The sequence below is a fragment of the Anoplopoma fimbria genome, chromosome 15, assembly GCF_027596085.1.
Source record: "Anoplopoma fimbria isolate UVic2021 breed Golden Eagle Sablefish chromosome 15, Afim_UVic_2022, whole genome shotgun sequence".
NCBI lineage: Eukaryota > Metazoa > Chordata > Actinopteri > Perciformes > Anoplopomatidae > Anoplopoma > Anoplopoma fimbria.
Genome location: NC_072463.1, coordinates 6,402,999 through 6,426,199, shown reverse-complemented (window position 1 = coordinate 6,426,199; position 23,201 = coordinate 6,402,999). Strand labels below are relative to the sequence as shown.

The 23,201-nt window shown below is 38.1% G+C and overlaps 2 protein-coding genes across 4 annotated transcripts; one reads left to right on the top strand and one right to left on the bottom strand.

Moving 5' to 3' along the window:
- Positions 1-630: 630 nt before the first annotated feature.
- On the bottom strand, positions 631-15,931 carry smc6 (structural maintenance of chromosomes 6). 2 transcript variants are annotated; one of them, XM_054613602.1, is made up of 27 exons: positions 15,644-15,931; positions 14,128-14,258; positions 13,919-14,030; positions 12,246-12,351; positions 12,028-12,164; positions 10,944-11,005; positions 10,609-10,689; positions 10,364-10,465; positions 9,450-9,569; positions 9,252-9,347; positions 8,912-9,058; positions 8,743-8,831; positions 8,481-8,651; positions 8,203-8,381; positions 7,534-7,735; positions 7,322-7,436; positions 7,082-7,242; positions 5,185-5,320; positions 4,890-4,970; positions 4,634-4,804; positions 4,229-4,366; positions 3,963-4,108; positions 3,242-3,367; positions 3,024-3,129; positions 2,515-2,667; positions 2,323-2,420; positions 631-1,739 (listed from the first exon to the last, which is right to left on the bottom strand). In XM_054613602.1, the coding sequence occupies exons 2-27, from the start codon at positions 14,242-14,244 to the stop codon at positions 1,652-1,654; spliced, it is 3,240 nt and encodes a 1,079-aa protein (XP_054469577.1). In that variant the 5' UTR covers positions 14,245-14,258; positions 15,644-15,931; the 3' UTR covers positions 631-1,651. The 2 variants fall into 2 exon arrangements, 1 of the variants encoding a protein (XP_054469577.1); XR_008531740.1 differs by lacking the exons at positions 631-1,739; positions 2,323-2,420 and having other exon boundaries at positions 2,578-2,667; positions 3,246-3,367.
- A 109-nt stretch (positions 15,932-16,040) lies between these two features.
- Positions 16,041-22,983, top strand: LOC129103525 (tudor domain-containing 6). 2 transcript variants are annotated; one of them, XR_008531744.1, is made up of 4 exons: positions 16,041-16,081; positions 17,535-22,621; positions 22,731-22,834; positions 22,911-22,958. XR_008531744.1 is itself a non-coding variant. In XM_054614029.1 (3 exons), exons 2-3 carry the CDS (start codon positions 17,560-17,562, stop codon positions 22,964-22,966), a joined length of 5,118 nt encoding a protein of 1,705 aa, XP_054470004.1. In that variant the 5' UTR covers positions 16,041-16,081; positions 17,535-17,559; the 3' UTR covers positions 22,967-22,983. The 2 variants fall into 2 exon arrangements, 1 of the variants encoding a protein (XP_054470004.1); XM_054614029.1 differs by lacking the exon at positions 22,731-22,834 and having other exon boundaries at positions 22,911-22,983.
- The last annotated feature ends 218 nt before the right edge of the window (positions 22,984-23,201 follow it).

Here is a 23,201-nt window from a genome sequence, read left to right as displayed (position 1 = left end):
TTTACTGGACACACTGCATTCCTACTTTTAAAACTTTTTTGTAAGGAGAAACTTTTTATCGAAAGGTCTCATCTTATATTCCGTTTGCAACAATCATTAAAGATGCAGGACCCTCATGAGAGGCGCTTGATAAAGCTTTTGAAAGAGCGTTTCAGTGTGAGACGGCAACCGGATGACGGTGTGGGTTCAAGTTAGTGCAGAAATTCTCTTTCAACAGTTTTACCTCAACATTTCTAGGCTATGCAAGCACGGACGGAGTGTCTGCTTGTAGTCCACTTACAGTAGTGGAGGTTGCAGAAGCTTTTCACTGTTCTGTCTCTAACATAACTGAAACCAACCCCTTCACATGATTAAAGTCTATATTATTTATACATTTCAGTCCGGTCACTATGTCCGATTCTTTGTCTCGTAAATGTTTATATCAAATATGGGAAAAAATCATAATACAAGTGACTGTATTCTTTTATACATGTGGCATGTGTTGCACCCAAAATTAATTCTGTAGTGATTAAAATGAAATAAACCATCACCAGGCTTTTTCAAAAGAAACAGTCTTAGCAGGTTTAATTCATGGTAAAATGAACACTGTGCCGATGCAGAGTTTAAGACTGCGTGAATGGATGCGTTGATGCGGTTGAAAGGTCTTAATGTTATGTATGAAAAGTAGGACCGAAAACAAAGGTGTTTAGATGATCCAAAATTTATTGTAACAATGGCTTTGATTCTTCACAGCAGTTACTGAAAACGACTGCTAGATGACCAGTTTTAAGAGAACTGGCGAGTGCACATGTTTATGTCACAGAGCCCAAATATGACCGACTCTAGGAGCAAACGTATTATAAATATTAACACTGACAGTTTCAGTAGAGTTCTGCGTTCTAACAGTAAAAGTCGTCATCTCTGAAAGCAGGCTCTTGAGGTAAAACTACATAAAAATAGCATTAAAACCTTTTCAGAGTAAAATATTTTAAAAGTAAACTACCACTCATAACGGAAATGAATGTGTTATTTAGATGGCCAAAATGTTAAAATGGATGATAAATATTTACAAGTTATATCCAGATTGAGTATCTTACTTGTGGCCCCTAGAGGCAGAACTGCACTTTACACACCAAAAGTCATGTGAACTAACCTACATCCTGAGAGGCAGCAGTGCCATCAGAGTGAGAAAACAATAAACAGCAAACCATATTAAAATAAGACCATTACTACATTTCATAAAAGAGTAATTCTTGTAATGCAGCACTTCTGTCCACATTAATAATTTCCTCTTATTTTCTGGAGAATGTGTCAAATATTTATAACAAATAGCTTGAGTTAAAGATTAAGGTATACTTCACCATGTAAATAGAGACTAAAAAAAATATATTTTTTTAACTAAGATGAACCTTTTTTTGATACATATGCTCGATTCTAATGCAAAGTAATCAACTTCTACAAGGGGTATAATCCATAAAAATATAAAATACTGAAAACGTTCTTGCATTAATAGGAATGATATGACACATTCACAAATTCATCATAGGAAACAAACCAATGACATTTACAACTACCAAACACACTCAACAATACTGAAATATACATCAACTGTGCAAATGAATAATCATCCTCATGTCTGTCACTTTTTATGTTTCGGTCACTGGAGCTCAGTTCAAACATCTTCATCCATTGTTTCACTACGAACTCTTTCAGGATCTTGAAGATGGTGGATTTTGATGAGGCTGGATTTGGGCAGATTGCTGAAAGAGAACAAAACATTATTGACACACAGTGAATAGTATTTGTTAAAGCATAGAGGAACAACAGGAAATGCCCAAGAATGCAGAAGAATACAGCAGCTTGGCACCATAATAATTAAAACATTATTATTTAAATTATTAAATATGTTTCTATTTCAATGTTGCAACTGAATATATCGCTAAAGAACTAATAACAAATTACTAAATTATATAAATCTTTATATAATTTTAATAATAATAATAATTTAAATTAAATATTTCCTACAATTTAGCATACAGTTAAAATACATAAAAATACACATTTTAAAGACATAAAATTGAAATAGAAACTGCCTTCGTTTATAATCTGTGAATACCTTTTATTTTTCCAATTTCTATTTTAATGCTGAATAAATAATCACAATTATTTATTTCAAATTATTCCAAGTAGCCACAATAAAAAAGAAAATCTATAATTGATCTGGCGGCACACTTTAGCCTCCATACAGGAAACAAAGTGAAAGTTGCCCAAATTGTAAATGTTCAAGAAAGCCTATGGAAAGGCCAGCATGTAAACAGAGGCAAGCATTAAGCAGAGCGCCACCTGGTGGTGAGGGGAGTGATGAAGATGAACTGTCGAAGGTGCTGCCGCTCTGACAGCTCCAGGAGGAGATCCAGAGAGATTCTGCGATTGTGCATATCCTACAAAAAAAGTTAATCAAAGTGAGTAAAGGCCAAACTTCTACCAATATTTTTATACACATTATGCGTGTTTCTGATATTTCTGTGCGCTCACCATGTAGACGTCGAACTCATCGAGGCATCTGAAGGGCGACTCGGTGATCTCCCACAGAGAGAGCATGAAGCAAACGGTGGAGAAGGAGCGTTCACCCCCAGACAGCGACCTCATGTCACTCACACCATCGTCCTCTCTGCCTGGAGGCTTCACCTTCACGTGTGCCAGAACAGGTTTGTTTTTTCAAGAGGTTTTTAGGGAATTTATGAGTAGAGACAGGAAATGATGCAAGAGAGACAAGGGATGATATGTGGATTTGAACCAGGGATGTCTCGATGCATGATCACCAGGATACCCCATCATATTTGAAAATGAAATGTCATTATCTTTAAGTGGTTTTTTTTGTGTTTTCTTTTGTGATAAACTGTCTTTTTTTGACGTGATTTGGTAAAACTCCACTGCGAATAAAGAGCTCATTAATTATATTTCCATTATTGTAAAAAAACACAGGAACAACCTTTCTGAGTAATTTATAATTTTTTTTAAAAACACATAAAAAGTTGACATACCGAGATTGAGAGCGTCTCATTGTTGTGATCAAAAACCATGGAGCCACAGCAGTTCATCTTTATCAGGAAGTTATTGAAGTATAACTTGCATCTGACAGAGAGTGACCTTTAGGAAGAAAAAGTAAATGAAATACATAAGCATTTATTTCCACTGCCAGTTAAACAGTATAATCGTGTATTTCTTCATTATTCTTCAAACTTAGGAGACCGTTATTTACCTACGCATTATTTTGTATCTGTTCTGCCTGTCCGACATGATGTTATCGAGCTGATCGATGAACTTCCGCAGATCTCTCACTTGGTTGGTTTTCTCTCTGTAGAGAGCGAGGGCCTCAGCGTACTCCCTAATGAGGGCAGAAAACGACATAGCCTACATATTTCTGATTTAAGACTTCAGTGTGCGTGTTCAGTGTGTAAAACGAGGCCAGTTAGGGATGGCCAACGGGCAGATTGGATTGAAGTACAAAGTAGAAAAAAAGTGTCAGTGGCAGAAGAAATCTCTGGGAAGCTAGAAGGCTCCTCTAACTCTTTATCTAACTAAAAATAACTAAAAAGTCTTGCTACAAACAGTAAAGGATCTAAGGATTTCTAGCTTGTAAGCTAGTTACTTTACAAATGAATATTTAACATATGATAAACTCAAATTGTAATGCATTGTTTAAATCAAAATACTGAACAGTAATAAAATAAACATTGACCAACAGTAAAATGCACATTTATGCACCATAATAAGTATTAGAGTACTTTTAGTTTTTAAACTTTAAGTACATTTTGCTAACAATACATGTGAACTTAAGTAACACTTTCATTGAATGGCTTTAACTTGTAATGCAGTATTTTCACAGTGTGCTGTTAAAAAGTACATATATCTCTTTGTCTCAAGCTACATTCTATTTTTGACACGACACCGGTGTTTATGAAAAGCCTGTGGTTTCTCACCTGACCACCTGCTCCTGCTCGCCGTGGCTGCTCTCGTACACTTGGATTTTCTTCTTCAGCCGAGTGATTTCGGTGTCGATGCTCCTGGTGCTGACGGTCACCTGCTGCCGCTCGGGGCTGATCTCGGTAGCTTTGGCCACATAGTCCTGTCATCACATGTGAGGTCTGATGACATTCTGACAACTCTGAATTTCTCTGGAGGCAGTAAATCCTCTCTTTGGTTCAGCTAACTAACTGTTAAACAAATGAATCGCAGCTCTTGTTACCTGTAACTCTTCCTCTCTTTTGGCGAGTTCAGTGTTCATAGCTTGGATGTTGAATTCATGAGCTTCCAGTTTGGTTTCTAAAATCTTAAGGGTTCGTTCATGTTTTGCCCACTCAACCTCCAGCTTCAGCTGCTCATCCTTTAGGTCAACAAAACAATAAAAGTCAATATCATTATCGCCTCTTCTTGAGGACAGTTTGACAAACTTAAATCCTCAGAAAGAAACATAGCGTTGTCAAATGAAAAGCCTCCACAATTCAAATGGTTTTAAAATCAGAAAAGACAGAAGTAACATCAAAACTACAGAAAATGAGTCTGCAACAGCAGCTTCTTTTGATTTCTGTAACTATTTTTAGCCTCTAAACAAAGCGATACAACAAAGTGAAACAACAAAGCTCTACTAGACCTTTAACGACTCTGTGTCATCAGAAAGCTGATCAATCCGTTCTCTAACAGCAGAGTACTTGGACTCGATGTCCTCTGCTGTTCTCTGATGTTCGTCGAGCTCCGTCTTCGCCTCACGAACAGTCTGCCTTTCCTCCTCAATCTTCTGTAGGTTCTCTTGGGCGACTTCTTCCTGTAAGACGTATGTTAAGACATTAGATTTACATGTGGTATGTTTTTTAAAAGGTGTAGGTACAAGTAAAAAAAAAAGTGATCACCAAGGAGCTGATGTCATCGATGTGATCCTCGCCAGCAGTCTCCAGCTCAGTTATTGACGCCTTGACTTGATTCACAGAGACCTGCATTGAAAATGTAAAATAAATCTAAAATGACTTCCAATTTAACTTTAATAAATGTAGATCGATCACACACAGCATCTATATAATCAATCGTTCTCTAACAAAGAGAACAAAAGGATGTAGAGAGAAAGCGACAACAGGAGAAGAATAAAAAAAATGTAAAGCAAACAGCATGACTGTTGAGTTAAATCAGGTACTTGTGCTCTTCACTGACCAGAGTCTTCTTTAGGGTCATGATGGTGTTGTTCAGATTGCTCTCCATGCTCACGATGTCCTCGGTCACAGAGGTCACTTGGAGCTGAAACCTGGACAGCTGAGCCTGGAGATTCTCCAGGTCTGACTCCAACATACTGTGACAGGAAGCATCGATTTTTATCTCAAATCACAAATCTGCACCACATATGAGAAAACAATGAAACACCTCTTTTGAAAACTCCTTTTCAAACTCTGCTGGGCAGCCAAGGAGATCATATTCCCATTTGACATAAGAGTAAAGATATTGTATAAAAAAAGGGAGTATTTTACTAAGTGAAAGCATCACAAGGATATGTAGTAAATTGTTCATAAAATAATGTTGGCAATATCACACACAGTGTTTGCTATTTTGCTAAATATACATGTTTGCTTTCTTGCAGAGAGTTAAACAAGAAGATCAGTACCACTCTCATGTCTGTATGTTAAAACACGAAGCTACATCAAGTATCTTAGCTTAGCATAAAGACTGGAAGTGGGTGCAAACAGCTAGCCTGGTTCAGATTAAAGAAACAAGATGTGATATGTTAATGAGTGATCTTTAAAAATGCTGGCGACAAAAGTGGTGTCAAACTTCTCATCGAACTCTCAGCAAGAATGCAAATAAGTGTATTTTCCAGAATGTCAAACTATTCCTTAAAGTACAAACTAATTGCTTTTATAATGCAGAAATGAAGTCAATTAAAAGAAACACAGGTAAAAAAAAAAAAAAAAAAAAAAAGAGTAATCAGTATTTCCTTGAATGTCTAACCGGTCTTTAAATTAAAATTATTTAAAAATGTAAGGGAAAGTTCAATAATTTAAAAAAATCAGCGTTGTCGTTTTTCCATTTAAAATCCCCCCTGTAGATCTTTTGTTGTTTAATATATTCAGCTTGTTATATTCACTTTTAGATGAAGATTTGTTTTTATCTATTTGATTTCCTGTCTTATCTGCTCCTTCTTCTTATACTATGGTGGAAGAAGTAGTCAGATCCTTTACTTAAGTAAAAGTATTAATATCCAAAAAGTACTGTATTAAAAACCTTATTTTACGTAAATATTATCATAAATTCTTATCTGCAAAATGTAATTAAAGTTTTAAAAGTACTGATGGGGCAGTAAAATGTACATTGTCAGTGTTTTACTTGTATATATGACGTTTTGGGATTATTAGTACTGCTGCATTAATGTGCATTTTGCCTTTTACTGCTGAAGATGTTAAAGAAAAAAAGAATTTGGATCTCAACTCCTTTATATACTTTTAGGCATTTTTATCTGCAGCAATGCATCACATTCTTTAAGATCATCATATGTTTGAATTGTAGCTGTCCTGTGAGAACCATCTATCTTAAAAAGTCACATTTCATCAGCTCAGAAAAACAACCGTTTGATGATTTCTTTCCACCTGATCCAAGATGGTTTATGAATAGTTTATTTAGTTTAAGAAGTAGGGAATTTTCCAAAAACATAAAAGGAGCACTTAACCCTTCAGTTTATCTGAAATATTTAAATGAAACGCATCTGGAGATAGACGGTTTCCTTTGGACAGGAAGGGGATGAAAGACTGTAATCTGAAAAGTAACTCGAGTTGACAAAGAGGAGTCAGAGGTCAAATAGGGTTAGATTTGGTGGAGTAGAAATAAAAAGTTGCATAAAAACTCAAGTAAAGTAGTAAAAAGGCAGTACTTGGGTAAATGTACTTAGTTACATTACATCGCTGTCGAATAGTTGAATAACATCTATTTACCAGAATCTGTTCTTCAGATTCAGTTCACTGCCAGCAGCTGGTTTCAAATTGTGTGTCAGGTTGGACTTTTCCTTCCCTCACACTTAAATATAACAATACTTTCACATCTTATTCCTTTTTGACACGGTTACCTTATTTCAGTCTCGAGATCCCCGCCCAGATACTTGGCCATGCTGAAGTCGGAGGTGTAATAACGGTTTGTATACACCTGATCTCCCTCAGCGGTGAAGGCTTCACGGCAGTTTTTAGGAGGCCGGTCTTGCTGCATGATCCTCCTCGCTTTGTCTTTTTCCTTTTTGATAAACCACAAAGCCCAGGTCAGATACTTTGCGCAACAATGAGCATCAACAGGCATGAGTGCACACACTGACTTTGATAATGAGAATTGATTCTATCCCCCTCATATCGATCAGGCAGTTGATGATGACCGGGCTTGTTGCTGTGATTATGTCCAGCACTGACGGATATTCTGGATGATGTGCTTTCCTACAAAAACAGCAGAGAAGGAAAACAAAATGTAAGAATCTGTCCAAAAAAAAAAAGTCAACAAATCTGAAATGCTTCTGCTGCTGCTGCTGCTGACCGTCCATGAATGTTGTAAACTTTTTCAGAGAAAGGGCTGACGATGATCTGCGGCCTGTTGCCCTTTGGATAGTAGCGACACATCAGCTCCTGGAGAACCGCCTCGTCTTTGTAGTTGTCGCAGCAGAAAGCCTTCATGAAGCTCCGCAGACAGCACTCCAGGGCTACAGCCAACATGGGATCCTTCAAGCTGATGCACGCCCCTGACAGCAAACACAGACTGTCAACTACAATTTGTACAGCTTAACTGAATTTACTGCTTCACTTAAAATGTAGGAACCGAGAATAAATCATCTGTATGGCAGGTTTTAAAAGACAGCAGGACAGAATGATACTCTAACAGATAAAATAGCAAATTAATAACCTTTTGGGAAAAACATTTTAGCCGACTTGACAAGAGTTAGATGGGGAGATTGACTGTCGAATCTAACTCTTGCCAGCTGTTACCCCCTGTTTCTACTCCTTATGCTAAGCTAACGGCCTGCTGGTTCCTGCATTATATTTAACGGACAGTTATGTGAGTGATATTGATATTTTCATCCAACTCAGCAATAAAAAGGAAATAATTGTATTTTTCAGAATGTCCAACTATTCCTTTGAGTACTAACTAGTCAATTTTAAAATGCAGAAGGGAAGTCAAGCCAACAGAGCACAGAAAAAGGAAAGTCACCTATTGGACCAACAGGTCTCTTGAGAAAGCGTCCTGTGGCGTACGCCTCGGCGATGGAACCCAGCAGGTCGGGTATCTGATCTCCAAACCGCTTCAGTTTGTTCGATCGGCTGGCGAGGATCTGATTCTTCCTCCTCAGTTTGGACTCGTACACAACCTGGATGTTTCTTTCCTCCAATCTAGTCAATTCGAACAGATCGGGGAAATATTTCACTGGTGTTAAGATAAACTGGGCTCTCACTTAAATTCTACCACAAAGCATACATCACGTCTTGTACCTCAGCTTGTCCCGCTCTTCCCTTCCTGTGAAAAGTGCCTGATGTTTGTTCTTGATCTCCTGATTCAGCTTTGAGCACTTTGTCTCAAGCTCAGCAAGCTGCTCCTTCAGAATGGATATTTTCTTCTGCTGTTTTGTATATTCGGTGTCTCCATCATTGTTCAGGCTTACACTAAAAGGAAGTGAGAAGGGAAAATATTTAAACTGAATGCATGTATTTGTATTAAAGTAAAAATGTCATTTTCACCGTTCTACTCCCCTACCTTGTTTTTGCCTTATTAATTCTCTCCTGAAGAAGGTTTTGCTCCTTCTCTGACTGCCTGAGTTTGTTCAGAGCTCGAAAATAAACAAGCTATGAGGAAAACAAGAATGTCAATTTAACCAATTTAAATCTTATACCCTTGATATATTATCATATTTCCCAATCAGTACCTCCTGGTCCTTGTGAGCTTTGCTGACGACCTTCACTTTCTCTTTCAACATCAGATTGTCTTCAGATAGAGACTCCTGCTCCTGTCTCATGCTGCCAAACCTGCTTTTGATGAACTGAAGCTTCTTCTCTACTTGTGTGACCTTAAACTGTGTGAAAGATAAGAAAAATAATCAATTATGTCCAAGCTGGAAGTTGTTTTTCTTTCCAGTGGAGGACATCTGTAAACACATTAGTGAGTAAGGACAGCTGGTTTATATGGTGGTGAAAGTTTGAAGAAAGTTTTTATAAATAGACTTGTATATATATATATTCAACATAATGGGAACACTTATGACTCACCTGACAGAGCTGAAGGTTGTCCTGATGTGTGTGATTATTCGCCTGCTTGTCAAAGTTCTCCCTTAACTGCTGCACAAGCTGCTCCTTATCTCTGACCTGAGAGTGATAAGAAAAAGAGACATAATTTATAATAAATATCATAAAAGAAAGAAAGATGTAACTTACATTTATTTGTTTTACACAGCGATGAACTCTTACCAAACACCAAGCCATTGCTTTCTTCAGATTCTCCAAAACCACTTTCATCTCGCTGAAGGACGGTAACTTTTCATACCTCTCTTTCTTCTGGAGAAACACTTGCTTCAGGTCCTTTAGAGACTGAACACAAAAATTGCGCAAGATCTTAAATGATTAGATTTTCTTTGGGCAGAAAGAATATACCGTACATGTTAAATTATTGGTAGACAAATTTATCAGCAGGCAAGCAAACTTTGTCTATATAATAAGTGTGAAAACAGAAGTTACAAAGTGCTTTATGGGAAGAAGAAAGAGAGAATTTATATTTACCCAAAATTAAAATTGTCAAAACCAAAGAAAGTCAAAGAAAACCAACTGGTTTCAAGATGTTAAGAGAAAATTTCAATTTTTAAGAACATATTGTTCTTACCACTAGGAAGAGTATATACATTTGTTTTCATCTTTGGATGAGGAAAGTAAACAAACATAAATCAATTTAAGAAATAATTGTTTAAAACATGTTTTTGAAAAGTACAAGTATTAGGAAGGGGCCTTGTCTCTCTTGGGATGTGATTGGGATTGCTGTTGATGGTATTTATTTTATTTTTATTTTATTTATATTAAGATGAATATTTATGTGTATATGTGATCAACTTTAAGTTCATTACTTAAGATAAAGCATTCTGCCAACTACTTTTTGGACCATCAAATATTTGTTTATTTAGTTTATCTAGAATTAGAATATGTATTTTTATGTATTTTCTTTATGTGCTACAGAGAGTAGCACATAAAGTTTGCCTGTGTTATACTGAAAATAAATACCATACATAGAGTAAAATATTACCATTTACAAATGTCATTAAAACAAATTGGTTCAAGAGTTGACAAATCTTAAAAATCATTGAACCTGATGTGATGAATCATAAAAACAGTACCTCCTCTTGTCTCTCAACCTGCTGCCGTGTAATTGTTTTGGTGTGCTTGATGTGGATGTAATCTCTCTTCATCTGTTCCAGCAGAGTCGCTTTCATGAAGAACTACAAAAGCAGAAAAAGGTGCAAAAAAACCCCAGACATCTTAACATGTGGAAATAAAAACATTAGACAACCATGTTAACTTCTATCATTATAGATGTGACCTTAAATTTAGAAGCTCATAATTAACAATGGCGGTCTTGTACCTTATACTTGTCGGATTCATTTTTTGAATGCAGGAACTGTTTACTCATTTCTTGGTTGAGAATGGACACGGGGTTATCCAACTGGAATACACAAAACAAAATGTGCTGCTGAAGCCTTCAAGGATAATTATTTTGCAGTTGCTACTATAAAAAAATTATATAATCTGAAATTATTTGTGTTCTTATTTGTGGGTTTTCACATCCAAGGGATTCTGTAGTATGGCCACAATAAACATATTGATTTGAATTTGAAAACAAGCTCTACAAAAGTCAAGAATCATAAATAAGAAATAAAAATTCACAATACAAAATAAGTAAAATATATCTGTTCGTACCTGGATGTTAAAGTGGTCCAAAATGGCCGTCAGCTCCTCCTTCTTGCTTGAGATAAGTTGTCCTGAAATACAAGATAGAAGACAATCAATGTGGTTCAAACCTCTGTTATCCTAAAGGAGACGAAAATTTGCAATTAAATTACAATCCTGATGTTGAGTTAATGTTGTGTTGATATCTATATATATATATATATATATAATGTTATTGGTTACCTTGTAATTTGTCACTTTGCCAAGATTGCTTTTTTAAACCCTTCATGCTATAAAGATAATGGAATTTAATTTAATTTAATTTAATTTATTGATTTGAGTTGAATTGAATGTGAGTCGCACGGCACTCAGTGGCACAACATTGCTACTGTAGAGCAGCAGCAATTAGTCCATTAACTGTCCAAAGATAACTGTTTCAGTCGATAAGTGGTTCCATCTTCTTAAATATGAGGATTTAATAAAACTATTAATAAAATATAAGTAATTTTATAAAACTAAACTAAATCTGGTCATTGACAATATAAGCTTTCTGAATAGATTACCTTCAGCTTAAACAGGCCTTTTTCCACTGTTTTCAGTACATACTTTGCAGATTAATCAAGAAGGTAAATTATAGTTAGTTTCAGCTTTCCACATTATAATCTTAAATGTAAAGCATGATCACACCTCATACAACCAGCATCTTCCCAACAGAGATCATGTGGTCTGTTAAACACACTTCTTAGGATGAAAACTTCTCCTAAACGGCTTGCTGGCAAAGGCAGTTCAAATTCCTTTTACTTACAAAATAACTCAGTGACATTTACAACTCCTGAGAAACATCAGTCCAAGTGTGAATGTAAATACGTCTTATCGTTAAATTCCCACTTGGACAGATGGTATAAAACAGTGAAACAGTGCCGTGCTTTTAAAACGCACGCATGTGAGTTTATAGAGGGAAATTCCTGACGAAGAGTAAAGAGTGTATACAGTTTGAAGGGATGGAGGTCTGAGTGAAGTGCTTTGTCGTCACTCCTATGTGCATCTGGATTATCTGACATATAGCGAAGGTTTAAAAAGACTTGGACATCATCTGTGACTCAGGAAAAGTCACCTGTTTTGTTCCTCAATCTGCAGGTCCTGCATCCGTCACTGGAGATCCGGTGCTCGATGGAGATGCAGTCGCCGTAGATGTCCCTTTTAAAAGCGTCTGGTCCTCGGTTTCTCAGCTTTACTGTTATATCTGCAGTGCTACAGAGCAGATTATACTGTGGTGGTATTCTAGGAGCGTGATAAGGATACACTGGAGTGACATTACGTGGTCTGACTTACTTCTCGCTGGTTTTCACAAAATCCTTCAGAGACATTCCTCTGTTTGTGACGGTGGCCTTTCCCCCGAGGCCCACGATCAAAGCAGTCAGGATGGCACTTTTTCCACCTGAGATTTAGATTGTAAACAAAAAAAGGGATTAAATCACTGCATAATACTATAAATAGAATCACCAGTCCACATAAATCATCAGGAAGGTCGTCTTTGAATGAACATTCATTCATTTTCCGTAACCTGCTTATCCAGTTAAGGGTCGTAGGGGTGCTGGAGCCAATCTCAGCTGTTAAATTAAATGATTTATTTCCCTTAATGTGAAGGGTAACTTTTCAACCTGGATTCTATTTTCCCATGAGATGCCATTTTTTTAAAAGATTGGTCCAGTATTTGCCACTGGCAGGCTCAGATTGTTATTATAAGTGTCTGACAACATTATGGAAAGGATCCTTCAGAGAAATAAAATGAATGTCTTTGTCTTTTACTTGATCTGGTCTGTTTTTCAAATGTGTTTTACCAAGTTTGGCTCTGAAATCCTGCGTCACATCCACATTGTTGAGATCAGCTAAACATTCAGCCATGACATTGAAATAATACTTTTCTGTACTTCAACACAACAAACTCTGACAACACTAGATCTCCTCTCTCCGACTCTCACTCAGGCTTCCACCGCTGTCTTCTCCAACAAGTGACATGACACAATAACAAACAGACTGGATGAAGCAAAAGTTAAGAACAAGTTTTATTTCTCTATAACGGCCCGTCCATAATGTCGTCAAACACTTATCAAGCAATTTAATCAGTGGCTAAAACAAGCACTTTTAGTGGACGTTAACATTGACGGATGAGGAGATGTCACAAGTGATTGTATTGCAGCTGTTTAGCGGCTGCTGTCTGCAGCGTTCTCCCTCAATACTGGACCAAAATCAGAAATAGATGGGAAAATAGGTTCCAGTACCTTTAAACTGCTTGAATAGATTTTTCAGTGTTACTTTTCCTCCACAGTTTAATTAATTTATGCAGAAGCATCTTAAATATATAATGTTTATTAAAAAATGTGGCATATCTGGGAATGTTAAAGTAACGCAGGAAATATGTCCCTAAAAACGTCCAATAAAAACAACAAATTGACAAAAGAAACACTCATTCAGACACTGATTATTCTAATCATCCTCTACGTGGGGACAACCCTGATTAGGTGGAATAGAGCGGAAACGTTTAGTCTCTTAATTCGTTGGTGGATTAAAAATATATATATATCAATAATGGTAATCTGCAACAATTTTTGCCAAGTTTATGAGAATTATTTTGGGAGCCTTTTTATGTCTTTATTAGGTAGCGATGGTAGAGAGATGACAGGAAATGAGAGAAAATATTTTTCTTTCTTATGTTTATCGATTAATTGAGACAATCATCTAAATATCTGTCTCAGCAGTAACTGCTTTACTGTGTTTTGTAGATGATCATTTGAATACACAACAGTAACAGTTCCGGTACACTCCTCTTTGTTAAATGAACTTCAGTCCTGTTTTCTTTAAGCAACATAAAAGGATTTCAAGTTGCCTCAGTTTAAAAGGAGTACATACTGTGGATCCGTCACAAGGCTGGGTTGGGATCTGTTAAAGTCAAAGACAACAAGCGGACGACATGACATTTACATTTTTAGAGAACTGGTTCTTACTTCCATTGTTGCCGATGATGAAATTCACATTGGGCCCAAACTGGAACGGACCAAGCCAATGGTGACACATGAAGTTCTTCAGAGTGATGCTCTCAATGAGGCCGATATCTCCCTGGAGATGCATGAAGAAAGCGATATTTAACCGGTTAAAGAGCTGGTGAGAAGTAAAGACAGAGGACTGGTGCTTGACTCGGGGTGATAAGACTCACTGTGGCGGAGGGAGAGCCTCTGCTGGATGAAGGTCTCTGATGCTTCGTATGAGCGATCAGTCTGCGGCTCTTGACGGCTGTAACGTCACCGATCGCTTTGCCTTTCCTCTTACTCATTTTGAAACAAGTCACTACAAATAGAGTTAACAGGAAGACAACGATGCCAGATGTTATTTCTTTACTATAAAGACAGGTTTCACTTGTAAAGTACAACTGTGGTGTTGTACTTTTACTTAAGTTCCATCTTGAGTTACTTGATTCTTTTTATTTTATGTTACTTTATATTTTACTCTGCTACATTTTAGATGGAAATATTGTACTTTTTACTGCCTGTATTTATTTGACAGCTATAGCGTTACAGAATATACAAAATATCAATAAACTATAAATTGTATTGTATGGTTAGATATTAAGCTACCCAAGCAGTAGGCTATAAAAAGTACCTGAAATTAGCTGAAACATTAGTAAAACTTACACATTAATTTATTGAAAATTGCAGCAGGCAGGATGCGATTTCGATAACATTTTAATTTATTGTGCAGCCCGAATGAGTCATTTCGCATTATGAGTACTACGACTTTTGGTATATATTCTGATGCCAATATTTATTACACTCTTAATTATGTAAGATTTTGAATGCAGGACTGCTACTTGTAATAGTTTTTTATACACTGTAGTGCTGCTACTTTAAAAAATATCTAATTTCTTCTTCCACCAATGGTTTAAAGTTTGTGATGTCTTATATGTTTTGTGTGACAACAATAATTCTGAGGTTTCTAAGTTTGGCAGTAGATATCCTGAGGATGTTGAGGATATTCTCTTATGACAGATTTGTTGCTGTTAGCCATTACTAAACAGCTACCTCTTGTACAGAACAACTATTCAAGCTCCTCCTTCTGTGAAACCAAGTGTTACTTTTTAAACTACCCTTAGTTATGTTAAACTGTGACGTCAGACCGACTGCAGAGAAATATTTGAAGATATACTGAATAGCTTATAAACTATGCGCTTACATAAGCTGGTTTCAAAGAGAGGAGCTTGTGACAAACAGAAAAGGAGATGTGAGCCTTTTTTGTCTTCAAGCCAGGAAGCAACAGCCTGAAACCAGCAGTCTCAACAGCAACAGGTGTTATTGAGCAACACAGATCTGCAGATTAACATTTACTGCAGCGTTTGTGCTTTCAAATGTTTTCTAACTGAATCATTACTGACATTAAGATGTGTTAAGTCTTGATTAACCTTATTCAAAAGGATTTGTATATGTATATAGATAAAACATAGCTGCAAATCACCATTCTCAGTACGGTAAATTAGATTAAGAGATATATCTAGTGATCAAAGTGATCTAGTGTGCTGTGTCTCCCACCACTCAGCAGCACTGGTTGTTTTATGGTTTACAATCATAGACTACATACCAAAGTAGAGCCACTGGACAGCAACAGGTATATATATATAGATATATGTATCTGTATATATCACAAACAAATATGACAAGCTTGTTATAAACTTCGCCTACCATTGTACGCGTGCAGCCTGCAAAAAACAACATGAGAAGACGGTGTTTCGTTTTATGAGGACTTCCTGGTCGGTGTGCAGCAGTCTGTTCTGCAGCAGTGACGGGTGAGGGAGTCGCTTTTCTGCAAAACACGGAACAGACAGCGCGCCTTGTGATTGGCTCTCCGGAGCTACCTGGGTTCACGTCGAGAATGCATGAATGAATAGGACGGAGACTGTACACTTATCAGAGTTTGTAGTTCAACCCATATAAACACACTGCAACTATTAAACACGGTTTGTTTGATGTTTTTGCATGTGTTTTTTTTTGTTGTTTTTTTGAGGTATTATATATCACCAATATGAATGTGAAGCCTTTAAAAACACAGGTGAGTTCACGCCCCCCCCTGTCCTTTTGATACAGAATCCCATTGATGATGGGTCACCTGCGACACACAGGGTGAGGAAATCGACTTTGTTTGATGTTGTAACAAGCTGGTATAAATAGCTGTGAGTTAATCCGAGCCGAATAATTGTGATGAAGATGAAAGTCTGCAACACACCTCTAAAAAAAACGACGTGGATCTTGTGTGTGGATTATGGGATATTGTGTTTCACAATACTCGCTGTTTTGCACAAAGAGCTGGATTTACTTTAACTGCACTGAACGATAAGAGCCAATACTGGAGCACAGACACGTGCTAACTTATTTTTTAAGATTATTTGAGTTAATTATTGTGTAAAAGAACTGATAGATTCTTATAGTTACAGTGGATTTTAAACACAAACAATGATGAGTTCCTGATTAATTAGTGTTTTAATTGGTTCTATTTTCACAACAGTGTGTGATTGTGCAAAACAATTCTTAAGTGTAAAGAGTCAAACTGGTTGAAATCAATGATCAATTTAAAAGCAAAAGATTGAATAGATAAGATAAAATAGATAAAAATAATCCTTTATTAGTCCCGCAGCAGGGACATGTGCAGGATTACAGCAGCATAGGGTAAAGTGCACACAAGAGACACAGTAAAAGAAAGACAAGATAATAATAAAATGAAATAAAAACAAGTATTATACATAAGCAATAAAAAAACAGTAAAAAATCCACAATAACTGAAATGAATAACAAACATCTAAATGATTTGCTCAGTGATCACAATTGAGCAAAACAGTTGAAAGAAGAATAAAAAAACAGAGTCTTATGAATTGAGGTTTGGAGGGAATCTGCAGGAGCGTGTGACCGATGCAATGTTTGCTGAGAGCGACAGTTGGTCGTCCAGGGTCACACCCAGATTCCTCGCAGTCCGAGTTGGCGTCACCACGATATCATCAATGGTGATGGACAGGTCTCGGTGCAGGCAACCCTTCCCTGGGAGGAACAGTTATTCAAAGCAGCTTCTAATATACTAACTACTGATGCCAAGATTCTTCTTTTTAAATCAAAGCAAATATTTAAATAAAAATACAGTATTTATTTTTCCTAATCGTTTGAATTTTCAGATTGCTACCAATCACTATAGATGACAATAACAAAGTAAAAGGATAACATTTAGAATTTTTGACGGTTGAAATAATTGTTGAGACTGTGTTTTTTTTAAAAAAATGTTGGTCTTGAGCCTTGCTGTCAATTATAGATCTTTGGAAGGAAAACAGAGTCTGCAAAAAATCAGAAACGGCGGGTCAGATTTTTATGAAATCAGAATCAGCCAAGAAAATTTAAATTGGTGCATCTTTAAGTTGTGCATCCATATGGACATGAAACAGTTAAATGACCATTCAAGCTGATTAAGTGTCAGATACTAACTGAACTGTCTTGGAAATTCTTAAAATTAGTGGCATTACCTTTTAAGTGCTTTATCACAATGGTTAATATGCCTATTTTTCTTCAACATTGAAACATTTCTGTTTTTCAGGTGTATTTGACCTCTGAACTTCACAATGTGTTCAATTCCTGGGCTTCCAACAGCCGGATCAGAAGTACCAGTTGTCATCACACGGGTAAACCTAAACCCAAAATGTGGTCTTGTTGAATTATGGGTTAACATGGATGAAGAAAGGAAGCATGTTTATGAGCAGATGAGAGAGGAAATTCAGATTCCTAAGAGAAAGTTTTATGGATCAGAAGGAGAACCAGGGGATCTCTGTCTGGTTTGCGTCAGTGACGTCTGGCACAGAGCTCGGATTGTATCGAATCAAGGTGAAACTTGCAGTGTTTTTCTAATTGACCAGGGAAAGCCTCACATCACCACAAGTGAAGCTTTAGCTTGGGGTCAGAGTGACTGTTTTCTCCTTCCTCCTGAAACTGAATCGTGCATACTTGCAAATGTCCTCTCCCTTGAGAATACCTGGCCTGAAATAGCCATAAAGTTTTTGGTGTCTCTGCCTGGCAAGAAGTTCAAGGGACTGGTTCAACACGTGCTGATGCCAAACAGGACCATCCTCCTCGACATACCAACTATTTCCAAGCACATCTGTAAGACTGGAGTTGCAAAGAAGGTGCCTGTAGATGAGTTTAAAAGCCTTGTGCAGAAATGTCTTGAGGGTGAAGGCCCAACACAGGAACAAAATGTTAGTTGCCAACTTGAGAAGCATGACCAATACTTTTACCCAGAACTGTTAACTGATACTTTTGAAATTGTCAACGTGACAGAGGTAACTAATCCATGTAACATTTTTTGCAAACTCCACATTTTTTCCAAAGCAGTGAAGATTTTATCAGAACAGATCCAGCAGCACTACGAAGAGTGCTCAGATTCAGGAGAGACACAACCTTTGACCTGCGGAGATCCGTGTGCTGCTAAAGGGATAAACGGCAGATGGCATCGCTCATTGCTAAAAGAAACCATGACTAGCGATGGGGCTATAGAAGCCTTGCATGTGGATGAAGGAAAAATTGAATTTGTCCGAGTTGGAGACATCAGACCTCTGCATGGAAAATTTCTGAGAATGCCAGTTGTGACTTATCCCTGTTCTCTCGAAGGCGTAAAAGATAACTGCACAGGTTGGACTATAGGCCAGAATGATGACTTGAAATCACTGCTCCTGAACCAGAAGTTTGTGGCAAAGTTTAACCACCACAATATACCTCAAGATGTGTATCATGTCAGTCTATATGCAGATGACGAAGCATGCATAAACAATTGGTTTACAGAGAAGGCAGGACCTTTTTCATCCTCCAAGACAGAACGAGATACAAATGTCCTAAATGGATCCATTCCCTCATCATTCATCAGTTCACTTGGAAACCAACGTTGCCTAGATTTACAGAACAAAGTCACTGTAAATGTTGATGGTTTACAAGAAGAAACTTTGCCATGCACAAAGAACCAAGCAGTCAATGGTAGGACCAATGGTTTACCCACTTCTGGAGCGGATGATACGCCTATCAAAGACACTTCAGAGCATCTGGACCCTTTGCTACAGATCAATGGGCATCTTTCATCAGGTTTCCCCTCTGAGGTGCAAAATGCTCGTCATGACGATATGTTTACCGTAGGAAGTAGTGTCGATGTAAAAGTGTCTTTCATTGAAAGTCCACAGAGGTTCTGGTGTCAACCAATGCAAAACTGTGACTCTCTTAGACTCCTGATGCAGGACCTGCAAAACCAATATGCATCCATCCATCCTCCGCCACTTGTTGAGTCAATCTGTGTCGCCCGTAATCCAGAAAATCACATGTGGTATAGAGCAAGGATCATGACAAGTCACTACTCTCCTGTGGTAGATGTGAGATTTATAGACTATGGTGAAACTCAAACGGTCCCTCTGCAGGGTGTGCGCCCCATTGATCCAGCTTTCTTACGGCTGAATGCGCAGGCTTTCCAGTGTTGCTTGTTCAATTGCAAGAATTCCACTAATCCCACTTCCATCACTCGGACTGATAACGCAGAGTTTCAGCAGTTTGTGGATTCAGGCGCTTCGTCAAACATTGGGTTGAAATGCACTGTGAAGGCTGCAACATCTGATGACGAAGGTCTGCTGCTTAATGTGGTCGATATTGAAACACCATCTGATAGTGCATGCAAGCTTCTGACTCAGGAATGTGAACAGGCTCAAGCGCTCTTTCAAATTCCTCCACATGACCCATTAGATGTATACAATTACTCCACGTACAATATTGAAGTGGATGGAAAAGAAGATGTGTGGATAACCTATTCAGAGAATGTCAATCAATTCTACTGCCAACTGGACAGGAATTTACACTTGTTTTACAAAGTGATGGAAAATGTTAAACAACTAATCAGACAGCCACAGTGCACGGATTACCCCCTTGGACTTGATAGCATTTGCTTTGCTAAGTACACTGATGATCAGTGGTACAGAGGTCAAGTGGTAGAAATGTCTCCAAAAATGAAAGTGTACTTTGTGGACTATGGTCATACCCTTGCAGTGAATGAATCTGATATTTGTTTCTTTCCCACTGAAGCAAGTGTGGCCAGGTCTGTTCCTGTGCAGGCTGTTCCACTTGGATTGTTTGAAGTCCCTACAGAAGTGCCAAAGGAAGTCAACGAGTGGTTTGCAGACAGTGCTATTGGTCAAATGTTCACCATTTCAGTGGTAGCAAAAGGGGAAAAAGGGAAGCTGATTGTTGAACTGTTTGCTGGAGCTTTGAATTTAAATGTGAAGGTCAGAGAGATGATATCAAAGATAACACAACAAGAGACACCTGGTCTCGTTCAGCAGACAGACCAGCAGCTCTCAAACAGTTCAGAACATGACAATGTGCCAAATGAGGACTGTTTAACGCAAGAGCTCAAGAATGTATCCATATTAACAATGATAAAAGATCTCAATAAAGTGCACAGCAACAACGGAACATGTGCAGGGGATGATCTGAGTTCATCGTCCATAACTAATGCCTCTGAACAAGAGTTTGCCCATGACCAGTCTCTGGATGAAGGAAGAAAACTATCTTCGGATCTTATGGACAAAGAAATGGAAGGTGGACACGTTGTAATTACACAACTTTCCCTAGCTTCCTGTCCTGAGGGAAATGAGAACATCTGCATGTACAAGTGGCCAAACATTGCTCAAAACAGGACTTATGAGGTATACGCATCCTGCATTGCTGGACCACGTTACTTCTGGTGTCAGTATGCCAACACTGAAGACCTAAACATAGTGACGAGGCTTGCTCAGGAAGCAGGACAGACACATCAGGACATGATGTTCCCTGAGACTCTTGGCCCTGGCAGTCCATGTATTGCTCTGTTTTCCAGTGAAAAACAGTGGTATCGAGCTCAAGTTATTCGCAGAGTTGACGATGCATTCTGTGTCCTGTTTATCGACTATGGAAACGAGTCTGACGTTGACATCAACAGTGTGAGATCACTGCCTCAGAGTCTGCTGGAGAAGGTTCCTCAGGCCTTTTTGTGCTCTTTGAAAGGATTCGACGAGTCCAAGGGCTCCTGGAATGACCAAGTTTATGATGACTTCTACAATCTTCTGGTTGATAAACCTCTCAAGCTGACAGTGTTCAACATGGACGACGATTCGGAGGCTGCAGTTCCTCAGTATGAAGTGGAAATTGAGTGTGAAGGAGTGATCGTTGATGCGGCAATGCATAAATACTGGAAACCAGTTTCAAAAGAACCTATGCCGATAGAACACCATGAAGGGAAAACTTTCCTCCAAGATACTCAAACTGAGTCCACCATGCTTCATCCTAATGTTCCCAAAGGAAATGTGAATTCTTGTATGTACAAGAAGTCAAACTTGTCCAAAAACAAAAAAGAGGAGGTATACGCTTCTTGCATTGTGCATCCCCATTACTTCTGGTGTCAGTATGCCAATCCAGAGGAGCTCAGCAAAGTGACAAAGCTTGCTCAGGAAGCAGGAAAGACACAACAGGACATGATGTTCCCTGAGACTCTTGGTCCTGGCAGTCCATGCCTTGCTCTGTTCTCCAATGATAAACAGTGGTATCGAGCTCAAGTAATTCGCAGAGTTGACGATGCATTCTGTGTCCTGTTTATCGACTATGGAAACGAGTCTGACGTTGACATCAACAGTGTGAGATCACTGCCTCAGAGTCTGCTGGAGAAGGTTCCTCAGGCCTTTTTGTGTTCTTTGAAAGGATTCGACGAGTCCAAGGGCTCCTGGAATGACCAAGTTTACGATGACTTCTACAATCTTCTGGTTGATAAACCTCTCAAGCTGACAGTGTTCAACATGGACGACGATTCAGAGGCTGCAGTTCCTCAGTATGCAGTGGAAATTGAGTGTGAGGGAGAAATTGTTAATGCAGCAATGCATAAATACTGGAAACCAGTTGCCAAAGGAGGTGTTTCGATAGAACATCCTGAAGGGGAAACTTTCCTCCAAGATATTCAGACTGAGTCCAACATGCTTCATCCTAATGTTCCCAAAGGAAATGTGAATATATGTATGTACAAAAAGCCAAACTTGTCCAAAAACAAAAAAGAGGAGGTATATGCTTCTTGTATTGTGCATCCCCATTACTTCTGGTGTCGGTACGCCAATCCAGAGGAGCTCAGCCAAGTGTCAAAGCTTGCTCAGGAAGCAGGAAAGACACAACAGGACATGATGTTCCCTGAGACTCTTGGTCCTGGCAGTCCATGCCTTGCTCTGTTCTCCAGTGACAAACAGTGGTATCGAGCACAAGTTATTCACAGAGTTGACGATGCATTCTGTGTCCTGTTTATCGACTATGGAAACGAGTCTGACGTTGACCTCAACAGTGTGAGATCACTGCCTCAGAGTCTGCTGGAGAAGGTTCCTCAGGCCTTTTTGTGTTCTTTGAAAGGATTCGATGAGTCCAATGGCTCCTGGAATGACAAAGTTTACGATGACTTCTACAATCTTCTGGTTGATAAACCACTCAAGCTGACAGTGTTCAACTTGGACGACCATTCAGAGGCTGCAGTTCCTCAGTATGAAGTGGAACTTGAGTGCGAGGGAGCGCTTGTAAATACACTGATGGAGAAATACTGGAAACGACTGAACACAGACCATTCCTTGGAAGAACATTTAGGATCAGGTTAGTAGACTATTCTTGGTGTAACTTTTCAACCTTAGAAAGATCTTGTTGCTAATTGAGATATCTTGTGTTTTTAATGACTAGTTTATTTAATGCCTTTCATCTTTAGTGACCCAGGATGATGAGTGTTTGAATTTAAAGTCGCTGAATGAATTGTAGGACTTGTATTTCTCGTCCAAATCATCCTCTGCAAAGAAAATTCAAGTCATGAAGGTGAATTATTGATATTTAAACATGGAAGCAAATGTAATGGTATTGATTAGTGATCTTATCTTTGTTTATGTTTCAGCTCTGGAACAAGATGAATTTCCATGGAGACGCCCAGTTGTGACAGAACATCGTTGACTTTTGGGAACTTAAAGTTCATTCATTATTGTATTAACAATATGGAATGAAGCTTGTCATGTGGTTATTTTGTGTTAATAAAAAATACAGTGCTTGCATTATATATAAATGAGTGATTTAAAAAAAATTGAATTCTAAACATTTGAACAGGCTGTTTAGCAGGTTGTGTTAGCGCTGCAAATCTTTTCAAAATTCCAGTGATTAACAGACTTCAGCTTTTCAGCATTAACTATTT

Coding starts and splice junctions, on each gene's coding strand:
- smc6 (XM_054613602.1), bottom strand. CDS start 14,244: ATGAGTAAGAGGAAAGGCAAAGCGATCGGTGACGTTACAGCCGTCAAG. Junction 12,165..12,245: donor TTTGTGAAAACCAGCGAGAA/GTAAGTCAGACC, acceptor TCTGCTCTGTAG/CACTGCAGATATAACAGTAA. Junction 3,368..3,962: donor GAGCAGGAGCAGGTGGTCAG/GTGAGAAACCAC, acceptor TGCCCTCATTAG/GGAGTACGCTGAGGCCCTCG.
- LOC129103525 (XM_054614029.1), top strand. CDS start 17,560: ATGTGTTCAATTCCTGGGCTTCCAACAGCCGGATCAGAAGTACCAGTT. Junction 22,622..22,910: donor GGAAGAACATTTAGGATCAG/GTTAGTAGACTA, acceptor TTTATGTTTCAG/CTCTGGAACAAGATGAATTT.